At 56.4% G+C, this 17013-nt stretch overlaps 1 protein-coding gene across 2 annotated transcripts in view; it reads left to right on the top strand.

Moving 5' to 3' along the window:
- Positions 1-17013, top strand: part of LOC103682047 (ATPase family AAA domain containing 3A) — a 29143-nt gene that overhangs the window by 753 nt on the left and 11377 nt on the right. Inside the window, exons 1-14 of one of the 2 annotated variants that reach the window (XM_008711625.2) lie at positions 1297-1434; positions 5792-5868; positions 6589-6690; positions 6995-7054; positions 8253-8322; positions 8637-8802; positions 9028-9097; positions 12390-12545; positions 13504-13560; positions 13767-13892; positions 14113-14237; positions 14951-15002; positions 15335-15405; positions 16280-16447. In XM_008711625.2, coding sequence (XP_008709847.2) covers positions 5824-5868; positions 6589-6690; positions 6995-7054; positions 8253-8322; positions 8637-8802; positions 9028-9097; positions 12390-12545; positions 13504-13560; positions 13767-13892; positions 14113-14237; positions 14951-15002; positions 15335-15405; positions 16280-16447 — 1268 coding nt within the window. In that variant the 5' untranslated portion in view covers positions 1297-1434; positions 5792-5823. Of the gene's footprint in view, positions 1-1296; positions 1435-5791; positions 5869-6588; positions 6691-6994; positions 7055-8252; positions 8323-8636; positions 8803-9027; positions 9098-12389; positions 12546-13503; positions 13561-13766; positions 13893-14112; positions 14238-14950; positions 15003-15334; positions 15406-16279; positions 16448-17013 lie in introns of those variants that run through there. The other variant, XM_040645630.1, reaches the window with a different exon arrangement.

Consider the following 17013-nt stretch of genomic DNA (forward strand, 5'->3'; position numbering starts at 1 on the left):
CCCCCCCCCGTTTTTATTCAGTTTGAAACAATTTTAAAATCGTTTTCTGTCTAGTGGGGGGCAACTCCATGTAATTCCGGGAACTCAACCAATTCCATTAAGGAAAGACTAAAGGGGCAATTTGGATGTTGGCCCCAGAAGCGAACTTTGCTAGCTTTGGGCACTGTGGGCTCTAGAGCAACGCTGGCTCTGCCCATCCTTTTCGCCCTCTGCCGCAGGCGGGGTCAGCCTGCCACTTTGTCCCGGAAGCAGGCACGTGGCCTTTGGAGGTGCCCCAGAAGACAAGACCCCTCCTCCAGCAAGGGCGCCCTCTTGTGGGACTTGGTGGGGGGGCTGCTCTGCATTTCCACACTTCTGGGGTTGAGATCCGTCTCCCTCCGGTTGTGAGCCACGTTTGAGCGATACGAAGGATCGTACAAGCACTGACCACTGTGGTTTGCTGCGATACATACAAGAAGGCCGGGGAGAGCGTGTTCTCCGGCCGGCTCTTTAACCTAATGACGGCCGCAGGACACTGGCAGGGACCGCCTTCCTAACCTTCCACCATCTTATTAAGCGCGAGCATCCAGATCCACTGAGCGCAGCCTCAACCCTCCAGCGGCCCCGGCATCCCCGTGCCCAGCCGGGTCGCGGGCCGCGGGTCGGGGGCGCGGAGTCGAGGCCCCGCCGCGCGCCTGCCCTGGGTTGATCTTCCCTCGCGGATCAGGCGCTTTCCGCGGGCTCTCCCTCCGGCGGCCGCTCCCTCCGTACGGGGCTCAGCGCCCTGTCGCCGGGACCTCGCGTACCAAGGACCCCCGCCCCGGCCCCCCGGCACCTACTTCTCGGTCTCCGCCTCGTCGGGGTTCTGCGGGAGCCCACGGCAACGGGACACGGAACTGACGTATAACCAGGCACTGACGTAAACCAAGGCACACATGCACCCAGCCCGTCGATTTTGTCCCTGATCGGTCCCCGCACCGCCTCTCTTCGCCTGCTCCCTTCGACGGCCCGCCCCCAGAGCCAGTTTGGGCAGTCCTGGCGACGACGCCGGTGACGTCACGGTACCCGCGGCCAATCCGAAGTCTCACGGTACGAGGCCCTCCTGCGCTTCCTGCCGCCTGGGAGGAAGGGGCGTGGTCGCGCCTGCGCAGGACCTCCGGACTGGCTCGCGGCGCGTGGAAGCTGCTCCGTTCCGCGCGCTTCAGCTCGGCTACGGGCTCCGGGGCGGCGCTGCGGCGCGCGGCGGTCGCGCGCCATGTCGTGGCTCTTCGGGATCAAGGGCCCCAAGGGCGAAGGAACGGGGCCGCTTCTCCCTGCCGCCCGCTCAGCCTGGAGCCGAGGGCGGCGGGGACCGGGGCGCGGGGGACCGGCCGGGGCCCAAGGACAAATGGAGCAACTTTGACCCCACGGGCCTGGAGCGCGCAGCCAAGGCGGCGCGAGAGCTGGAGCATTCGCGTGAGTGCGGCGGCGAGGGTGGGGCCCGGGCTGGGATGGGGGCCAAGGGAGCTCGGGACTCCTCCAAGGAGGGCCAGTCCACCGAGCCCCCGGGCATGCCGGGTGCTAGGGCGCATTTAGCTTCTTAGTCGTCTGAGTGGTCGGTGGCTATCTGCAATCCCACTTGCCAGGTTAGGAGACTGGTCTACGGGAATAAAGCTGGCCAAAGCCACCTTGTGTGCGGGGAGGTTGGGGATAGCAGGACCCTTGGCGCCTTCCAAACTGTTATTTGTCTTTCAGTAAGGAATCTGGTGCAGATGGAACTTTCAGAGGTCACAGGTAGCAGGTGTCAGGGCTGGAGTCTGGTCTTCAGTTACTGTCGAGTAGGGGAGTTCCTTGCGCCTCTTGCTGCCTCCACGTGGCCAAAGCATGGCCAGATCCGGTCCACGTGTGGTGGTGGTAGCAATTTTCCACTTGAGAAGGGAGGTACAGTAGAGGGTCACTGATTTTATGGGAAGTAAAGCAGGTTTGTGCTTATTATTGGGAAGCATTAGAGTTCAGATAGGAGGGATCTGTAATGCAATGCAGGTCAGTCTGTCCTGGCCCCTCCTGGTAGGCTTCCTGACTCAGGGCCCTCAAGGCACCATCATCAGCTGGACCTTCACTAACCGTATGCCCTTTCCTCTGAACTTTCTTTTCTCCTGTTGGCTTAATGGTTTGTTCTAGGATGTAGTTTAAGAGTTTGAGAATCCAGAATGTAGAAGATATCGAATAAATACCTATTGAAAGAACACAATAGTTCTCAAATTTTTGCTTAAGGAGAGATGCCCTTTTTCAAAGGTGGTTGTATAAAGAAGCCATGTTATAAACAGGTATAAAGGCGAGTCTATTTGAGAAGGGAGAGGCCTTGCACTTTGTAGTTCAGTCCCTCCCCTTCCCTAGGGGGCTACAAGAACATCTTGGTGCAAGGATGCCTGGCTCCCAAATCCCCAGAGGGACATTAAAAACATTTGTATATTTGGGCCTGGGCTTAGGACGGCCTGTTTCCTTAGGCCTGGCTGGAGCACCATCCGTCTCAGAGAAGGTATATTGAGTTTGCAAGGTAATTTCGGTTATCAGGTTGTGTTGACAAACCCAGGTTGGGCTGGGCATCAGGGCCCCTCAGGTGACGACAGACTTTTGACATGTGACCCAATTTCTTGATAAAGGCTTAGTGGTGTGTGGGGGGGCAGCTTTCTGCCCCATCTCCTGTGACATTTCATCCACTCAGTACACAGAATTTCAGAAATTTCCCACTTTTGGAAGCTGGATTCTACTATCCCCAAACCTTTGCGGTTACAGGGGCCTTTGTGAATAGTTGTGAGTGTGCCTGAGGGGAGGTAGCTAAGGGGCCTCTCTTCATCATCTTCAGATCATGCCTCTGACTAGTTCCCACGTCTCTGGTACCGGCTGCCCCAGGGCTCCTCCCCCAGAATGTTCTCCACCTGAGTCCCCAGGGGCCACTGTCTGGAGGGTTGGTCCCCCATCAGTCTCTATATCCAGTGACTTTTTTTCTTTAAAGATTTTATTTACTTATTTATTTGACAGAGCAAGAGAGTACAAGCAGGGGGAGCAGCAGAGGGAGAGGGAGAAGCAGGCTCCCCACTGAGCAGGGAGCCCAGTGCAGGGCTAGATCCCAGGACCCTGCGATCATGACCTGAGCTGAAGGCAGACGCTCAACTGAGTGAGCCACCCAGTCACCCTACATCTAGTGATTCTGTTCTAAGTGTGGGCTCTACTTCATTTAATTTTTTTAAATTATTTTTTTATTTTTTAAGTAATCTTTACGCCCAACGTGGGGCTCAAACTCACAACCACAAGATCAGGAGTGGCATGCTTTTCCGACTGAGCCAGCCAGGAGCCCCTCTACTTCATTTTGTTCCTGTCATTTTTCCTGGCCTAACTACTGGCCAGTGGGAGAGGTTTTGCCTTGGTGTACGTATCACATCTTCCTGTCCCCAAGCCCTTCTTCCCAGGATGCCTGTTGCCTCTCTTCTCATCTCCAGAACCTGTCTTCTTGGTACTCCGGGCTCATAGGCAGCAGTGGCTGCCTGGTTGGGCTGTTCATTTGACCTCACTGCTCTCTCCAAGTAAACCAAGATGCCCTCAGCTGTTCCTTGTAGTATGACTTCCTGTTCTGTCCTTTGGGCCCAGCCTGATGCTCCTTCATCCCCTAGGTCTCTAGGCCTTCCTTGGAGGCCAAAGGAGCACATTGGCCTTGAGCTCTCTGAGTGCTCCAGTCCAGGTGCCTGTACACTCCATGCAGGTGGGTGTGTAAAAGCCCTTTGCATGTAGTAGGTGCTGAATTAATCCTTTGGAACGCACAGCTCCTGTTATAGGATGATTTCAAGGGAGTAAATTATCATTGGTAGTGTTGAAATTGTAGCTCGTGATTCATGGGGCACGTGGGCGCCAGGTGCTGTGCTGCGGTTACCTGCTCTCATTTCCCTCTTTCAAGAGTCAGTGGCTAAGGGATATCTAATTGCCCCGGTTTCTGGTGAAGTTAACTTGGCTGACCAAAGGTCATGCTGTGAATAAAAAGGGCAGCTGGGGCGCCTGGGTGGCTCAGTCGGTTGAGCGTCTTCTTTCGGCTCGGGTCATGATCTCAGGGTCCTGGGATCGAGCCCCGCATCGGGCTCCCTGCTCAGTGGGGAATCTGCTTCTCCCACTGCCTGGTGCTCCCCCTGTTTGTGCGTACATGCTTGCGCTGTCTGTCCGTCTCTCTCTGGTAAGTAAGTAAGTAAGTAAGTAAATAAATAAATAAATAAATAAAACAAAAACAACAGTAACAAAAGGGCTGCTGGGACCTGGTCTCAGTGTCGTTGGCCTGAGGCACCCCGTCCCTGTCAGCTGCACCGGGATGAGCCCTGTTGTCCTCTCACTCCCGCCCGGTCAGATTTCATTTATGTTGAAGGGGCTCCTGTGGTCTCTTCAAGCCTTGGCTCTGTGGCTTCCCAAATTTACAGTGCAGGATGTGAGACCCTGGTGCCTTTTGCCACCTCTCCTCAGGGGCGGGTCCTCAGGGCTCCTGTGGCTCCGATCACCAGAAACCCAGGGGAGAGCCTTGCAGTGAGGTGTGGGAAGCTGTGTCACCCGATCCTGACTGGCTCTGGAGGTCCTCCCAGGCTTAGGCACTATGTTCTCGCCACACCGCCTGCCCTAGCGGACCATCCAGACGCCGCAGCTTCCACCACACCCATCCCCACACGTGGGGGTGCTTGCAGATCTGCACACAGAAGTCATGCTCTCGTAATGATGTGCTTGCTGCAGTTCGGGGGTGATGGATACTGGGGTCTGCAGCTTAACTTCAGAGGCTTCAAAAAGTAAGATCATGGGGCTGGGGTGGAAGGATGGATGTGTACACACGGAGAAAACTAGGTATATTGTTTCATCAGGGAGCTGGGGTCGCAGGGATCCCCTACTTTCTTTCCATGCGGTTATGTATTAGAACATGTTTTATGGTAAAATCTGATGTATGGGAGAGCTGTGTCATCACCGAAATATTGGAGAAGTTGGATGCACGGCCGTTTGGCTAGGAGAGCACCAGAAGTTAGTTTTTTTCTAGAACGCCCAAGTATTACTGGCTACGAATAAAATACACACAGAAGGGCACCTGGGTGGCTCAGCAGGTTAAGCATCTGGCTTCAGCTCAGGTCATGACCTCAGGACCAGCCCCGGCATCGGCTCCCTGCTCAGTGGGGAGTCTGCTCCTCCCTCTGCCTGCTGCTCCCCCTGCTCGTGCGCACATGCTCGCTTGCTCTCTCTCTGACAAATAAATAGTATCTTAAAAAAAAATACAGAAGACATTTATAATGTGTGTGTTTGTAACACGAGGTCTGTGAAGAGCTATCAATCTGTGTGCATTGGCTTATCTCTAACTTAATTGTTTACTTCCTGTTCATTGTACTACCTGGATGTGTGTGATAGCAGGTTAATAATAATAGGTATTGGAGACTTAAGAGAAACGTACCTACCACAGAGGTACTCTAGCCACAGGTTGCTTTTTGTTTAATCGGGACGCGCCTGCCATGTTGAGCCTCTTCCTCCCAGCTAGCATCGAGCAGCCTTTCTGACAGCTCTCTGGGACATGAGAGCTGCTGGGGCAGTAAGATCTTGTATGTGGGGCTCTCTGTTGGGGCTGGAGCGGATGTAGGTGATGAGAAGGGAGCAGTGGGCTTGGAGGGAGGGGTCACCAAGCAAGATCTGGTCCGGGAATGGGGGTGGGCACGTGTGTTTTGCGGTCGAGGTGAGTTGTGGTCTCCCTGAAGGCCCCCTGGCACACAGGAATGCTTGCCTGGTGCCCGAGTGTCCTAACACCCATGTCTCTGTCTCCGCACAGGACATGCCAAGGAGGCACTGAGTCTTGCACAAATGCAGGAGCAGACGCTGCAGCTGGAGCAACAGTCTAAGCTCAAAGTGAGTAGTGGGGGTGGTGCTGGCAGAGGTAGGCTTCATCCCTGTGGGGGGGGTACCTGGAAGGAGAAAGTGCACGTGGGCGGTGGGCAGAGGGCGGGTTCCTCAAACATCTCCTTTCTTGGAATTGCCTTCTTGTTTGTGGTTAAAAGGGAAACAGGAAGAGGTCAAAGACAAGCTGGGTTTGTGGCCTGAGTTCTTGCAGTAGAACCACGTGGAAGGGCTGGTGTAGGTGAGGACCATCTGGTTTCCCCAGAGGAGATTCTTACCTGGTTTCTCTGCATCTGGCAGGACATTTACGCTGAGCACGTAGCAAGCATAGAGAAGGCACAGGCTCTGCTCTCCGTCGTTGGCTGTTGTAAAGTGTAGTCCAAAAGTGAGCATGTGACATAAGCCATCACGGCAACAATGTTGGGGAAGGGAGTGACAGACTTCCCAGGAGACCGTCTTGCTCCTTTGGAGCCGAGCCCTATCTGTTTTCCTGGCGTTTCACTACCTGTGGGTCTGGGTCATCCTGGGCCTTGGTGCCCATACAGCTGGGAGCTGACGGGCACGTGGGGTGCTGGTCCAGGCTGTGTTTTCTGGATGCCCCTCCTGCTCCTGTCCAGCCCCTTTGGAGCCCACAGGGGAGAGGGTTGTTGAGGCAGTGTGAGCCCGGAGCTCAGAGTCCTGAGAGGGAGGCCCCACCAGCTCTGGGCTTGTAGCCACTGGTATATTCTGTAGGAGTACGAGGCCGCTGTGGAGCAGCTGAAAAACGAGCAGATCCGCGTGCAGGCAGAAGAAAGGAGGAAGACTCTGAATGAGGAGACGCGGCAGCACCAGGCCGTAAGGACCGCATGGCTACACAGGCACGGGGTGACCAGGGTGGAGTGCTGCTGGGGCATACCATGGTCCCAAAATTCAGTCTGGGAGGCTCTAGGATGACCTTGTGCAAACATCAAAAGCCCATGGATCCCTCAGGGCTGAGCGTGATGGGGAGCACACGTGTCTCAAGCATGTGTAATCATTCACAGCAGGTAGAGGTGGGTGGCTTATCTGAGGGCCTAGCACCCTGTAGAGCCTGGATTCAGATGTTGGTTTCAGGAACAACTGAGGTGAGCCATATTCACCCTGCCCTTTTCCTCCATAGAGGGCCCAGTACCAAGACAAGCTGGCCCGGCAGCGCTATGAGGACCAGCTGAAGCAGCAGGTGAGCTCAGCACATTTGCATGAGGGGTGCTGCTTCTGTCCTCCCCGAGAGCATGGGCATCTTCTGGGGCAGCTGGTGGGCCAGAATTCAAGGTGGTTTTACCAGCAGTAGGTGCTGGGTCCCAGGGACGCACACACACGGGCCTCCAGGCTCTAGCTATGGTAAGGGTTCTTCTGGGTGAGAACCTGGGAACCTTGCTGTGACAAGGTCGTGGTAAGGGTGGTTTCCAAATGCTTGTACCTCTTTTGAAATTACAAAGAGACTCAGCCGTCAAAAAGAATGAAATCTTACCATTTTCTACGATGTGGATGGAGCTAGAGTATTATGCTAAGCGAAATAAGTCTGTGAGAGAAAGACAACATGATTTCATTCGTGTGTGGAATCTAAGAAACAAAACAGATGAACGTAGGGAAAGGGTGAAAAGCAAGAGAGAAGGAAACAAACCATAAGAGACTCTTAATGATAGGGAACAAACTGCGGGTCCCTGGAGGGAGGTGGGGGGGCTAATGGGCGATGAGTATCGAGGAGGCACTTAAGATGAGCACTGGTGTTGTATGTAAGTGATGAACCACTGAATTCTGTGGCTGAGGCCAGTATTCCAGTGTATGCTAACTAGAATTTAAATTAAAAACATTTTTAAAAGTAAATTTAACAGGGGAAAGACAGTGTTTTGAGGACAGCTGTGAATCTGGACTCGGGGTGCCCAGAGGTCTGCCCTGTGGCAGAGCTGTGCTGGAGGCGGGAGCTCCTGCACCGACCTTGCCCCCCCATGCATGTGTGCATATGTCCTAGGTGGGTTTCAGACCTGCCTGCGGAGGGCTGTGGAGTGTGTCGGCCCCAGGGCGTCATTCCCAGAGAGGTGTGGAGCCCCCGGGGCAGCAGAAGCTTCCCCACAGGCTGGAGCGGCTCATCTCTTTGATTGTTGATCGTTTCCTAATATTTTTTTTAAGGTTTTCCTTATTTTAACGAGAGAGTGCGTGTGCCTGAACAGTGGTGGGAGGCAGAGGGAGGAGGAGAGAGACTCAGGCAGTCTCCCTGCTGTGTGCGGAGCCTGACGCGGGGCTCCATCCCTCGACCCTGAGATCATGACCTGAGCCGAAACCAAGAGTTGGATGTTCAACCGCCTGCGCCCCCCAGGCACCCAGATCAGTTTCCTGATTTTGAAAGCTTTTCCCTTTCCCCTGTGGCTTCTTCTCAGCAACTTCTCAATGAGGAGAATTTACGGAAGCAGGAGGAGTCGGTGCAGAAGCAGGAGGCCATGCGGCGAGGTAGAGTTGGGCTTTTGGGGGCTGTGTCCTTGGAGCCGCCCTAGGCGCGAGAAAGGGTCCTGGGGAAAGCAGGCCGTAGGCACGGATACACGCTGCTTCAGGCACTTTAATCCCCAAGCAACATTTCCAAGACTCTCAGTAGGGGCTCTGCATTCTTTGGTTGGGACTTTGTAGCAGAAGCCTAGGCAGGCCGGGCATTCCCCCAGGGTCTGACACACGTTGCCTCCCTCCTGGGAGGAGGGTTGCCTGGGCCTCACTGGAAGGATTAGGGGACCATGGGCTGTACACCCACTTCCTGCCGTTTCCCTGGGCAGCCACCGTGGAACGGGAGATGGAATTGCGGCACAAGAACGAGATGCTGCGGGTGGAGGCAGAGGCCCGTGCCCGAGCCAAGGCTGAGCGCGAGAACGCGGACATCATTCGTGAGCAGATCCGCTTGAAGGCTGCCGAGCACCGCCAGACTATCCTGGAGTCCATCAGGTGAGGCCCAGTCTCCAGTGGGCCCCTGGCAGAGCCCTGTGGCCAGTGTCTTCCGGCCCTTCACCTGTGCCAGGAGGCCCTCGGTTGGTACATTGGCAGGAGGCGGCCTCTCAGCAGGTCCTCCCGTGGGCTGACCTTCAGGGCTGACCTTCAGAGCCCTTGCCCTTTCTCCAGTCAAGGGCCTAGATCCATTCTCCCCTAGTCACATCGCTTCTTCCTCTACAGGACAGCTGGCACCCTGTTTGGTGAAGGATTCCGTGCCTTCGTGACAGACTGGGACAAAGTGACAGCCACGGTAAACACCCCTGACGCATCTTCCCGCTTGTGGCTTGTGTCAGGGTCTCTGCTGGGTCGCGTTCCTGCCCCCCTCCAGCGGTGAAAGGTGCCTGGCACTCCGCGGTGGGAAGTGTACCAAGCACACGTGATTGTGTCCCAGATGTAAGCCTTGCTGCTGCTCTTGCCTCCCACGCCCCTCCTGTGAAGACAGATGGGGTGCAGCCCCTGGGTGTGGGCACTGGCAGTAGGGTTTTAACCTTTGGGCTGGAGGATGTGGGAAGAGGTGCTAGAGCCTCAGTTTACCTCTTCCTTAGAAATGCGCCCTTTAGAAAGTGTAACTGGAAATCTGCCTGGCAGCTTCAGGGGTGGGGCCCAACTAAAACTCTAGGGGCGCCTTGGAGATGTGGCCGTGAACCCTTTAAACCACACCCCTGTGAGGGTTCCCACCCTCTAGCGGGACGGGAACGGCAGCCAACAAGGCTGTAGGACTCCAGGCACACATTCTAAGGCCCTGTGGTCTGTGCCCTGTGCCGTGCGGCTGCTCAGCACTCGGGGCAGAGGGGAGGGCGTTAGCCAGAGCCCAAAAAGCCCATCAGCTCTGCAAGTACTTCCTGATGTCAGCAGTGTGCCAGGCACTGCTCTAGGCTGCACAGTGGGACCTGGCACCTGCTCACGTGGTACTGACACCCTAACAAGGGTGAGACAACCACGCTGACCGTGAGCATCCCGTGCACGCGCATTCCTGGCCTCCTGGCTTCCGAAGCCCTTTCTGCAAGTGCCCTGCTTTGGGCGTAGTTCTAGCTTCATTCACGAGACAGGGGCAGCAGGGGAGGTCAGGCTGTGCCTCAAGGGAAGCAGGGATTGGACTGTCTAGGGAGAGAGAGGGCGCCAGTTGAGGAAACCTGCTGCTGGTGAGGCTGCTTTTTTTTTCTTTTTTTTTTAAGATTTGACTTATTTATTAGAGAGAGGGAGGGAGCACGAGGTGGGGGAGGGGAGAGGCAGGCAGAGGGAGAAGCAGGTCCCCTGTTGAGCAGAGAGCCCAGGATCACGACCTGAGCGGGACCGTGACCTGAGCGAGAGGCAGGTGGTTAACTGACAGGGCCACGCGGGAGCCCCGCCACCCGGCTTCTGTTTAACCGTGGAATGCATTTATTCCCGGAGTGAAGTTTAGCTTTTGTAAGTGGCGGCGTGGCCTGCACACGAGGCCCGGACACCTCCGAGCTGCTGTGCTCAGTCCTGCAGCGGCCTCCATGGGGAGTGTTCAGGCTCACCGTTGGAAGTCGCAGAGAAAGAAGTTCCAGTCTTGGGAGCTTGCTTACCAGCTTATGTGTGAACTCAGCCATTGGGTGGCGAGTGTTGCAGGGAACTACCCTCCAAGAAGAACCAAGGTCCTGGTGCCGGAGTTTTGGTAAAGCCGCAGTGGCTTCTCACCACCCTCTAGCACGTCTGACGTCTTCCGCATGACCCCGGCTCATACAGGGCTGTGCGACCTTGCTGGTGGGTGGTCAGAGGCCCTTGGGGCCGGTTTGAGGAGAGACCCAGCGAGGCAGTGAGATGTTCTGAGGAAGGAGCTGTGTGACTTGACTTCCCCTCAAGCCGCCATGCTGCTCCCTCTCCATTCCTTTTTTTTTTTTTAACATTTATTTATTCGTAATTATTTGTTTATTCGAGAGAGAGAGAGGGACGGGGTAGAGGGAGAAGCAGGCTCCCTGCTGATCAGGGAGCCTGATACGGGGCTCAATCCCAGGACCCTGGGATCACGACCTGAGCTGAAGGCAGACGCTTCACTAGCTGAGCTACCAGGTGCCCAAGATTTTATTTTTAAGTCATCTCGACACCCAGTGTGCAGCTTGAACTCATGACCCTGAGATCAAGAGTCGCATGCTCTTCCGACTGAGCCATCCAGGCACCGCCCCCCCCTTCTGATCGGAGAGGTGGGTTGGCCTTTCTGGGAGGCGGATGTGGGCATCTGCCTGTGTCGGGGCTCCTGAAGGCCCACGGCCACCCCCCCTCCCCCAGCGTCCTGCTGGACGTGCTGGAGCGGCATCCTGTTACTGAGCAGGCACGGAGGGTCCCGGAGAGGGACGGGGGAGCAGAGAAGAAAAGCTGGCTGAGGCACAGGGGACAGTGAGAGGAGCCCTGGGTGGACTTGACCTTGGGGCAACTAGGCCTCTGTGTCCTGGGGTCCTGACACCCTTTGTCTACTTTGGACTTGGCCACACTGTCTCTGAAGGGAACTTGTCTTACCTTTTCTATGAGAACTTTCTAGTGACCGCGCCTCTGTCAACCTCTGCCTTCGGCAGGCCCATTTCACTGGTCATTCTTCCTGGAGTGTTGTATTGTTTATTTTATTTATTTAAGATTTCGTTTATTTAATTTAGAGGAAGATGGAGTGCAAGCAGAGGGGAGGGGCAGAGGTTGAGAGAATCTGGATCAGACTTGCACGGAGCTCAGAGCCTGACTTGGGGCTCAGTCCCACAACTACAAGATCACGACCCGAGCCGAGAGAGTCGGATGCCCCACCGACTGAGCCACCCAGGCATCCCCCCCCCCCAGAGTGTTTTACGGTGAATTAAGGGCATTCTGACTGCTCCTGTGGTTTGAGCGCCCCGTGCACTCACGATCTTTCCAGATCTTTCCAGCTGTTCTAAACATCTGTGTTTGCTGTTGAATCTCTAATGTCCATCTTTAGTCTACAGTCCCCACCTGCCCTGGGCAGTGCTGTGAGCTGGCAGTCAGTCCCCGCAAGGTGGGTAGACAGACGGAAGGGTGGTTGCTGGAGAGCGCTGGGCGACGTCTGAGGTTGCTCGATTCAGGAGTTGCTGGCTGCCTTGGGGCTGGCCTGGCCCCACCTCCCCCAGCCAGGCTGTTTGTCTTGTAGAGAAGACGTTTCAGTTTCGTTTCCAGGTGTTGGCATACTTTCCAGTAACCTCTTGTAGCTCTTGGTCACGTGCCCCGTGACTGTGCTCCCGCCACAGCGTTCGGTCTGTCTCCCGTGAGTCTCAGGGCCTCTCTGTCTCTTCACAGCTGGTGTTCCTGTCGCCTGGAAGCTTCCCTAGTCCTACTGGAGTGCACCCTCCAGTAGCTTTCTGAGAAAGGGTGGTTATGATGAGCTTGTTGATATCTTGCCTGTCTGGAAATAGCTGCGGTCGTGCGAAATTGAGCGCCAGCCAGGATGCTCCTGTGACCCTTTGCCATCACCTCGCATGGGATGGGGTGGGATGGCATGGGGTGAGAGCGCCGTGCCGGCTGCGGACCAGCATGGCACAGGATTGGCTGGGCCCCACCTACCTCCCGCTGCCCCACTCTAGGTGGCCGGGCTGACGCTGCTGGCCGTCGGAGTCTATTCTGCCAAGAACGCCACATCTGTTGCTGGACGGTACATTGAGGCCCGGCTGGGGAAGCCGTCCCTGGTGAGGGAGACGTCCCGTATCACGGTGCTGGAGGCTCTGAGGCACCCCGTGCAGGTAATTGTGGGCTTAGTCCTCACTGGAGTGCCGTGTCCTGCCCAGTGTTTGCTGGGATTTCAGCCGAGTTGTGAACGTGTGTCGTCATCGTCCCTCTTTACCCAAATACTGTCTGTTCCTCTGGCACGTTGGATTTGATTGTGGCTCTTTCCTCCGTGGTGCTGCTCTGGGAGCCTGTCCACATCAGCACTGGGGAGACTCTCACCCTAGTCCACCCAGGTCACCTCCGTGGATCTGCTGAGATGACTGTTCCCCTGGGTAGATTTTGGGTTGTTTACAAAATCTGGGGCTCCTGCATGCCATCGTCCTGTGAGAGAAGTTGCTGGAAGTAGCCCAGTGTGAGCTCCTTCCTGGCTTGGTGTCACTCTGTTACATGTCCTCCCACGGGCTGTGGCTGGATCTCCATAGTGATCACTGTGGGTAACTGAAAAAATAAAGATCAGTAAAGAAGGTTATTTTTTTTTTTTTTTTAAGATTTTGTTTATTTGAGGGAGAGAGAGTGTGAGCTGGGGCGGGGGCGGTGTAGGAGCAGAGGGAGAAGCAGACTCCCCGCTGCGCAGGGATCCCAACACGGGGCTCAATCCCAGGACCCTGGGATCACGACGCGAGCCAAAGGCAGATGCTGAATTGAGCGCCCAGACGCCCCACAGATCAGCAAAGAATCTGAAGGGGCTCTTGGGTGGCTCGGTCGGTGAAGCGTTGGGCTCTTGATTTCACCTCGGGTCATGATCTCCGTGTCGTGGGATCAAGCCCCACGTTGGGTTCCATGCTGCGCGCTCGCTCGCTGAGTCGCCTCGCCTAGTGCCATAGACAGCCTTCTGTGCCAGCTTCTAGAGCGGGAAGGGGCCCAGTCGCGTGTGGCCTGCCGTGTGCCACAGCAGGTCTGTTCCCATGTGCCTGTGTCGGGGGCTGTGCTGCAAAGCTTGACTGTCCCCGTGTTGTGTCGTCCCCCCCATAGGTCAGCAGGCGGCTCGTCAGTAAGCCTCAGGACGCACTGGAGGGCGTCGTCCTCAGTGTAAGTGGTCTTCCCATCCGGGGGCTGTCATAGGCTTTGGGGTGGGAGGTGCTCTTCTGCCCATGGAGCTTTTCTACAGGACGGGGCTGCTCTTCATTTCTAAAGTAGAATGCCTAGGATAAGCTGCCTCTTGCGGCTGGTCCAGGTGCTCAGGAGGGGCAGACTGGCAGCAGAGTATCCCCCCAACCTGCCATGTCCCCTGGCAGCCCAGCCTGGAAGCGCGGGTGCGGGACATTGCCATAGCAACAAGGAACACCAAGAAGAACCGCAGCCTGTACAGGAACATTCTGATGTACGGGCCTCCTGGGACTGGCAAGACCCTGTTTGCCAAGGTGAGGGCACACGGCCACACAGGTGGGTGGGGTGCCCTGGGCAATGGCTGCAGCTGTGGCTCTTAGGGATGGGCTACTTAGGGGGTTCAGCTTTCCAGGCAAGGGGCATCCCTAGCAGTACTTGGTGGTGGGAGCCAAGCTCAGTGCATGTGGGCTTTGAAGGGGAGGAGAGTGAACAGGCTTCGCCCCCCTCCCCCCCACACACCCCTTTCTCGCCTAGAAACTCGCGCTGCACTCAGGCATGGACTATGCCATCATGACAGGCGGGGATGTGGCCCCCATGGGGCGGGACGGCGTGACTGCCATGCACAAGGTCTTCGACTGGGCCAGTACCAGCCGGCGAGGGTGAGCCGGGCCCCTCCTGGGATGGCCCCCCGCGTGCATGCGCTTGCATGGCCTGGGTTCCTAGCGGCCATCAGGGCACCAGCATTTGGGGGGGGGGCTTTCCCTGCAGCCTGTCTCCGTGGTGGTGCACAAGGCTGGAATACTCCGGGGGCGGCAGTCCGGGGGGAAAATGCACCCCTAGAATAGATTCCTGGTGGCTTGTGCTCGTCACGGGAAACTTTTGGTGCTTCTGACTTCTGACACATTGAAGATGAGAGGCTGCCAGCCCCGATGTTTATTTATTTATTTTTTATTTTTTTTTAAGATTTTATTTATTTATTTGACAGAGATAGAGACAGCCAGCGAGAGAGGGAACACAAGCAGGGGGAGTGGGAGAGGAAGAAGCAGGCTCATAGAGAAGCCTGATGTGGGGTTCGATCCCACAACGCTGGGATCATGCCCTGAGCCGAAGGCAGACGCTTAACCGCTGTGCCACCCAGGCGCCCCGAGCCCCGATGTTTAATTTAGGGCCATATTAGGATGTTTGACGCAAACCAGTTGCTCCCCCGCAGCACTGGCACCGGGCTTGCCCGTCAGGTCTGGGGTCCCCGGCCACTACTGAGGTTAGGGTGCTTCGGGTTCCTGAGACGGAGTTCAGTTTTAGCGTGCTCAGCACCTTAGCGTGCAGCGGGGCAGCCCTCACCCCCTTCCCATTCGTCCTTTCCCCTTCACAGCCTCCTTCTCTTTGTGGATGAAGCGGACGCCTTCCTCAGGAAGCGAGCAACTGTGAGTATTCTGGGAGCTTCTGTTCGGCCTGCTGGGCCCGGCTGGCCGCAGGTGCGCGGTCAGGAGTGGTATCCGATGAGTGCGTTATGCTTTATGGGGAGGGAGGGTTGCAGGTCGCTCACGGTGCGGTCTGACCCAGCCCTGCTCCCAGCCGCACTGCTTGATAAATTTGGTCTGCACAGTGGGAGTTGATCCTGTGGTGTCTTTAGAGGCTTCTCTGAAGTTAAGTTTCATGGAGACCCTGTTCTGTGGGGCTCCCACAGGGACGGAGTAGGCCTTTGTCTAACTTCCCCGTGGCTGCCTCCCCGCTGATTCCAGCACTTTCTCTGCAGGAGAAGATCAGCGAGGACCTCAGGGCCACCCTGAATGCATTCCTGCACCGGACGGGACAGCACAGCAGCAAGTGAGGGCCCCTGCCGGTGCGAAGCCCCTTCACGGAGGGAAACTGAGGCTCCCCTTGAGCTCACACGGCTGCTGTGGGGCAGGGCTGGAACAGGACTGGCACACTTGCCTGGGCGATGGGAAGGGCTGGTCGGGGCACAGGGGGGTCTTTGTGGAGACCTCTGAGAAGATGTGCTGGGGAGTCTCTGGAGAGCCAGGTGCAAGTCTTTGCCCACAGGTCACTGCACTTGGCATCTCTGGCTGCCCTCCAGTGATAGGCTGTCTCGGGGGGTCACCCTACGGCCAGGTGCCCTGTGGCATAGGTTGCTCTGGGAAGGGGCTCGCTCCTTCCGAATCCCCTAATCTTGCTCTCCTGCATTGTTGGGGGCCTCCAGCCCTGTGCCCACTGGTGCTTTACATGCCCCAGGGGGCACCTAGCCCTGCCAGTCAGCTGTGTGGCCACCAAGTCATATGTATCCCGCTTGGCTGCCATGGCCACTGCCAGCAGAGACCCCCTGCCCCTACTCGGACCCCCTGGGAGTCTGGGCCAGGTTCCTGCTGAGTTGGCTCTTCTGCTCAACTGGCTGAAGCTCAGACCCTACAACTCAGGTTAGGGAGGGGCAGAGGTCTGTCTCAGACTGTGGGGTCCCTGTTTCTCCACACAGCAAAGCTTAAACGGCCACCCCATCAGGCTGGGCCATTGGTCAGCAGGGAAGTGTTCGAGGGAGGGTTGGGTGGCAGAGGGGAATGCTGAGCCTTCCTGAGTTTTTCAGGTTAAAAGGTTGCCAAATAGATTCTCCTAGAAAATTGTCCTGTGTGTATTTAAGAGGGTCCCTGCCCTGGGGGCAAGCGCCGGGTTGGGCAGCCCCTTAGCCCCTGCTGTCTGCTGGCTTCAGGTTCATGCTGGTCCTGGCCAGCAACCAACCCGAGCAGTTTGACTGGGCCGTCAACGACCGCATTGATGAGATGGTCCGCTTCGACCTGCCCCAGCTGGAAGAGCGGGAGCGCCTGGTGAGGATGTATTTTGACAAGTATGTTCTGAAGCCAGCCACAGAAGGAAAGCAGTAAGTGTTCTGACAGCCCGAGCACTGTGGGGCCCTCTGCACCCCACCAGCTCCTGGCCCAGGTGCCGCACCCCGCCATCCTAACCCTGTGGTTGCACATGGGGGTCAGGTGTGCTCACCTGCTGGCCTCCATGCCTCCTGCTTTTTGCCAGGTTTTTGACTCAATGGCCCATCATCACAAACTAGCTAACATCTCCATTCTTTTCTACTACATGAAGTCTCTCTTTCTCTCTAAGATTTTATTTATTTATTTGAGACAGGGAGGTAGAGAGTGCGCGCGTGGACATGAACACGAACGGGGGGTTGGGAGGGGCAGTGGGAGAGGGAGAAGCAGACTTCTCACTGAGCAAGGAGCCCAGTGCGGGGCTTAATCCCAGGACCCCATGATCATGACCTGAGCTGAAGGCAGACGCTTAACCAACTGAGCCACCCAGGCGTCATCCTGTGTTATTTTTTTAAATGACCGTGTACGTGTTGGTATGCAGCAGTGAGCAGTCTGGATATTTGAATAAAGACCGCCTGCCCCACTCCTGGAAGTTGTACATTTCTCCATCTCCAGTAAAACG

The sequence above is a fragment of the Ursus maritimus genome, unplaced genomic scaffold (genome assembly GCF_017311325.1).
Source record: "Ursus maritimus isolate PB19 unplaced genomic scaffold, ASM1731132v1 scaffold_32, whole genome shotgun sequence".
Classification (NCBI taxonomy): Eukaryota; Metazoa; Chordata; class Mammalia; order Carnivora; family Ursidae; genus Ursus; species Ursus maritimus.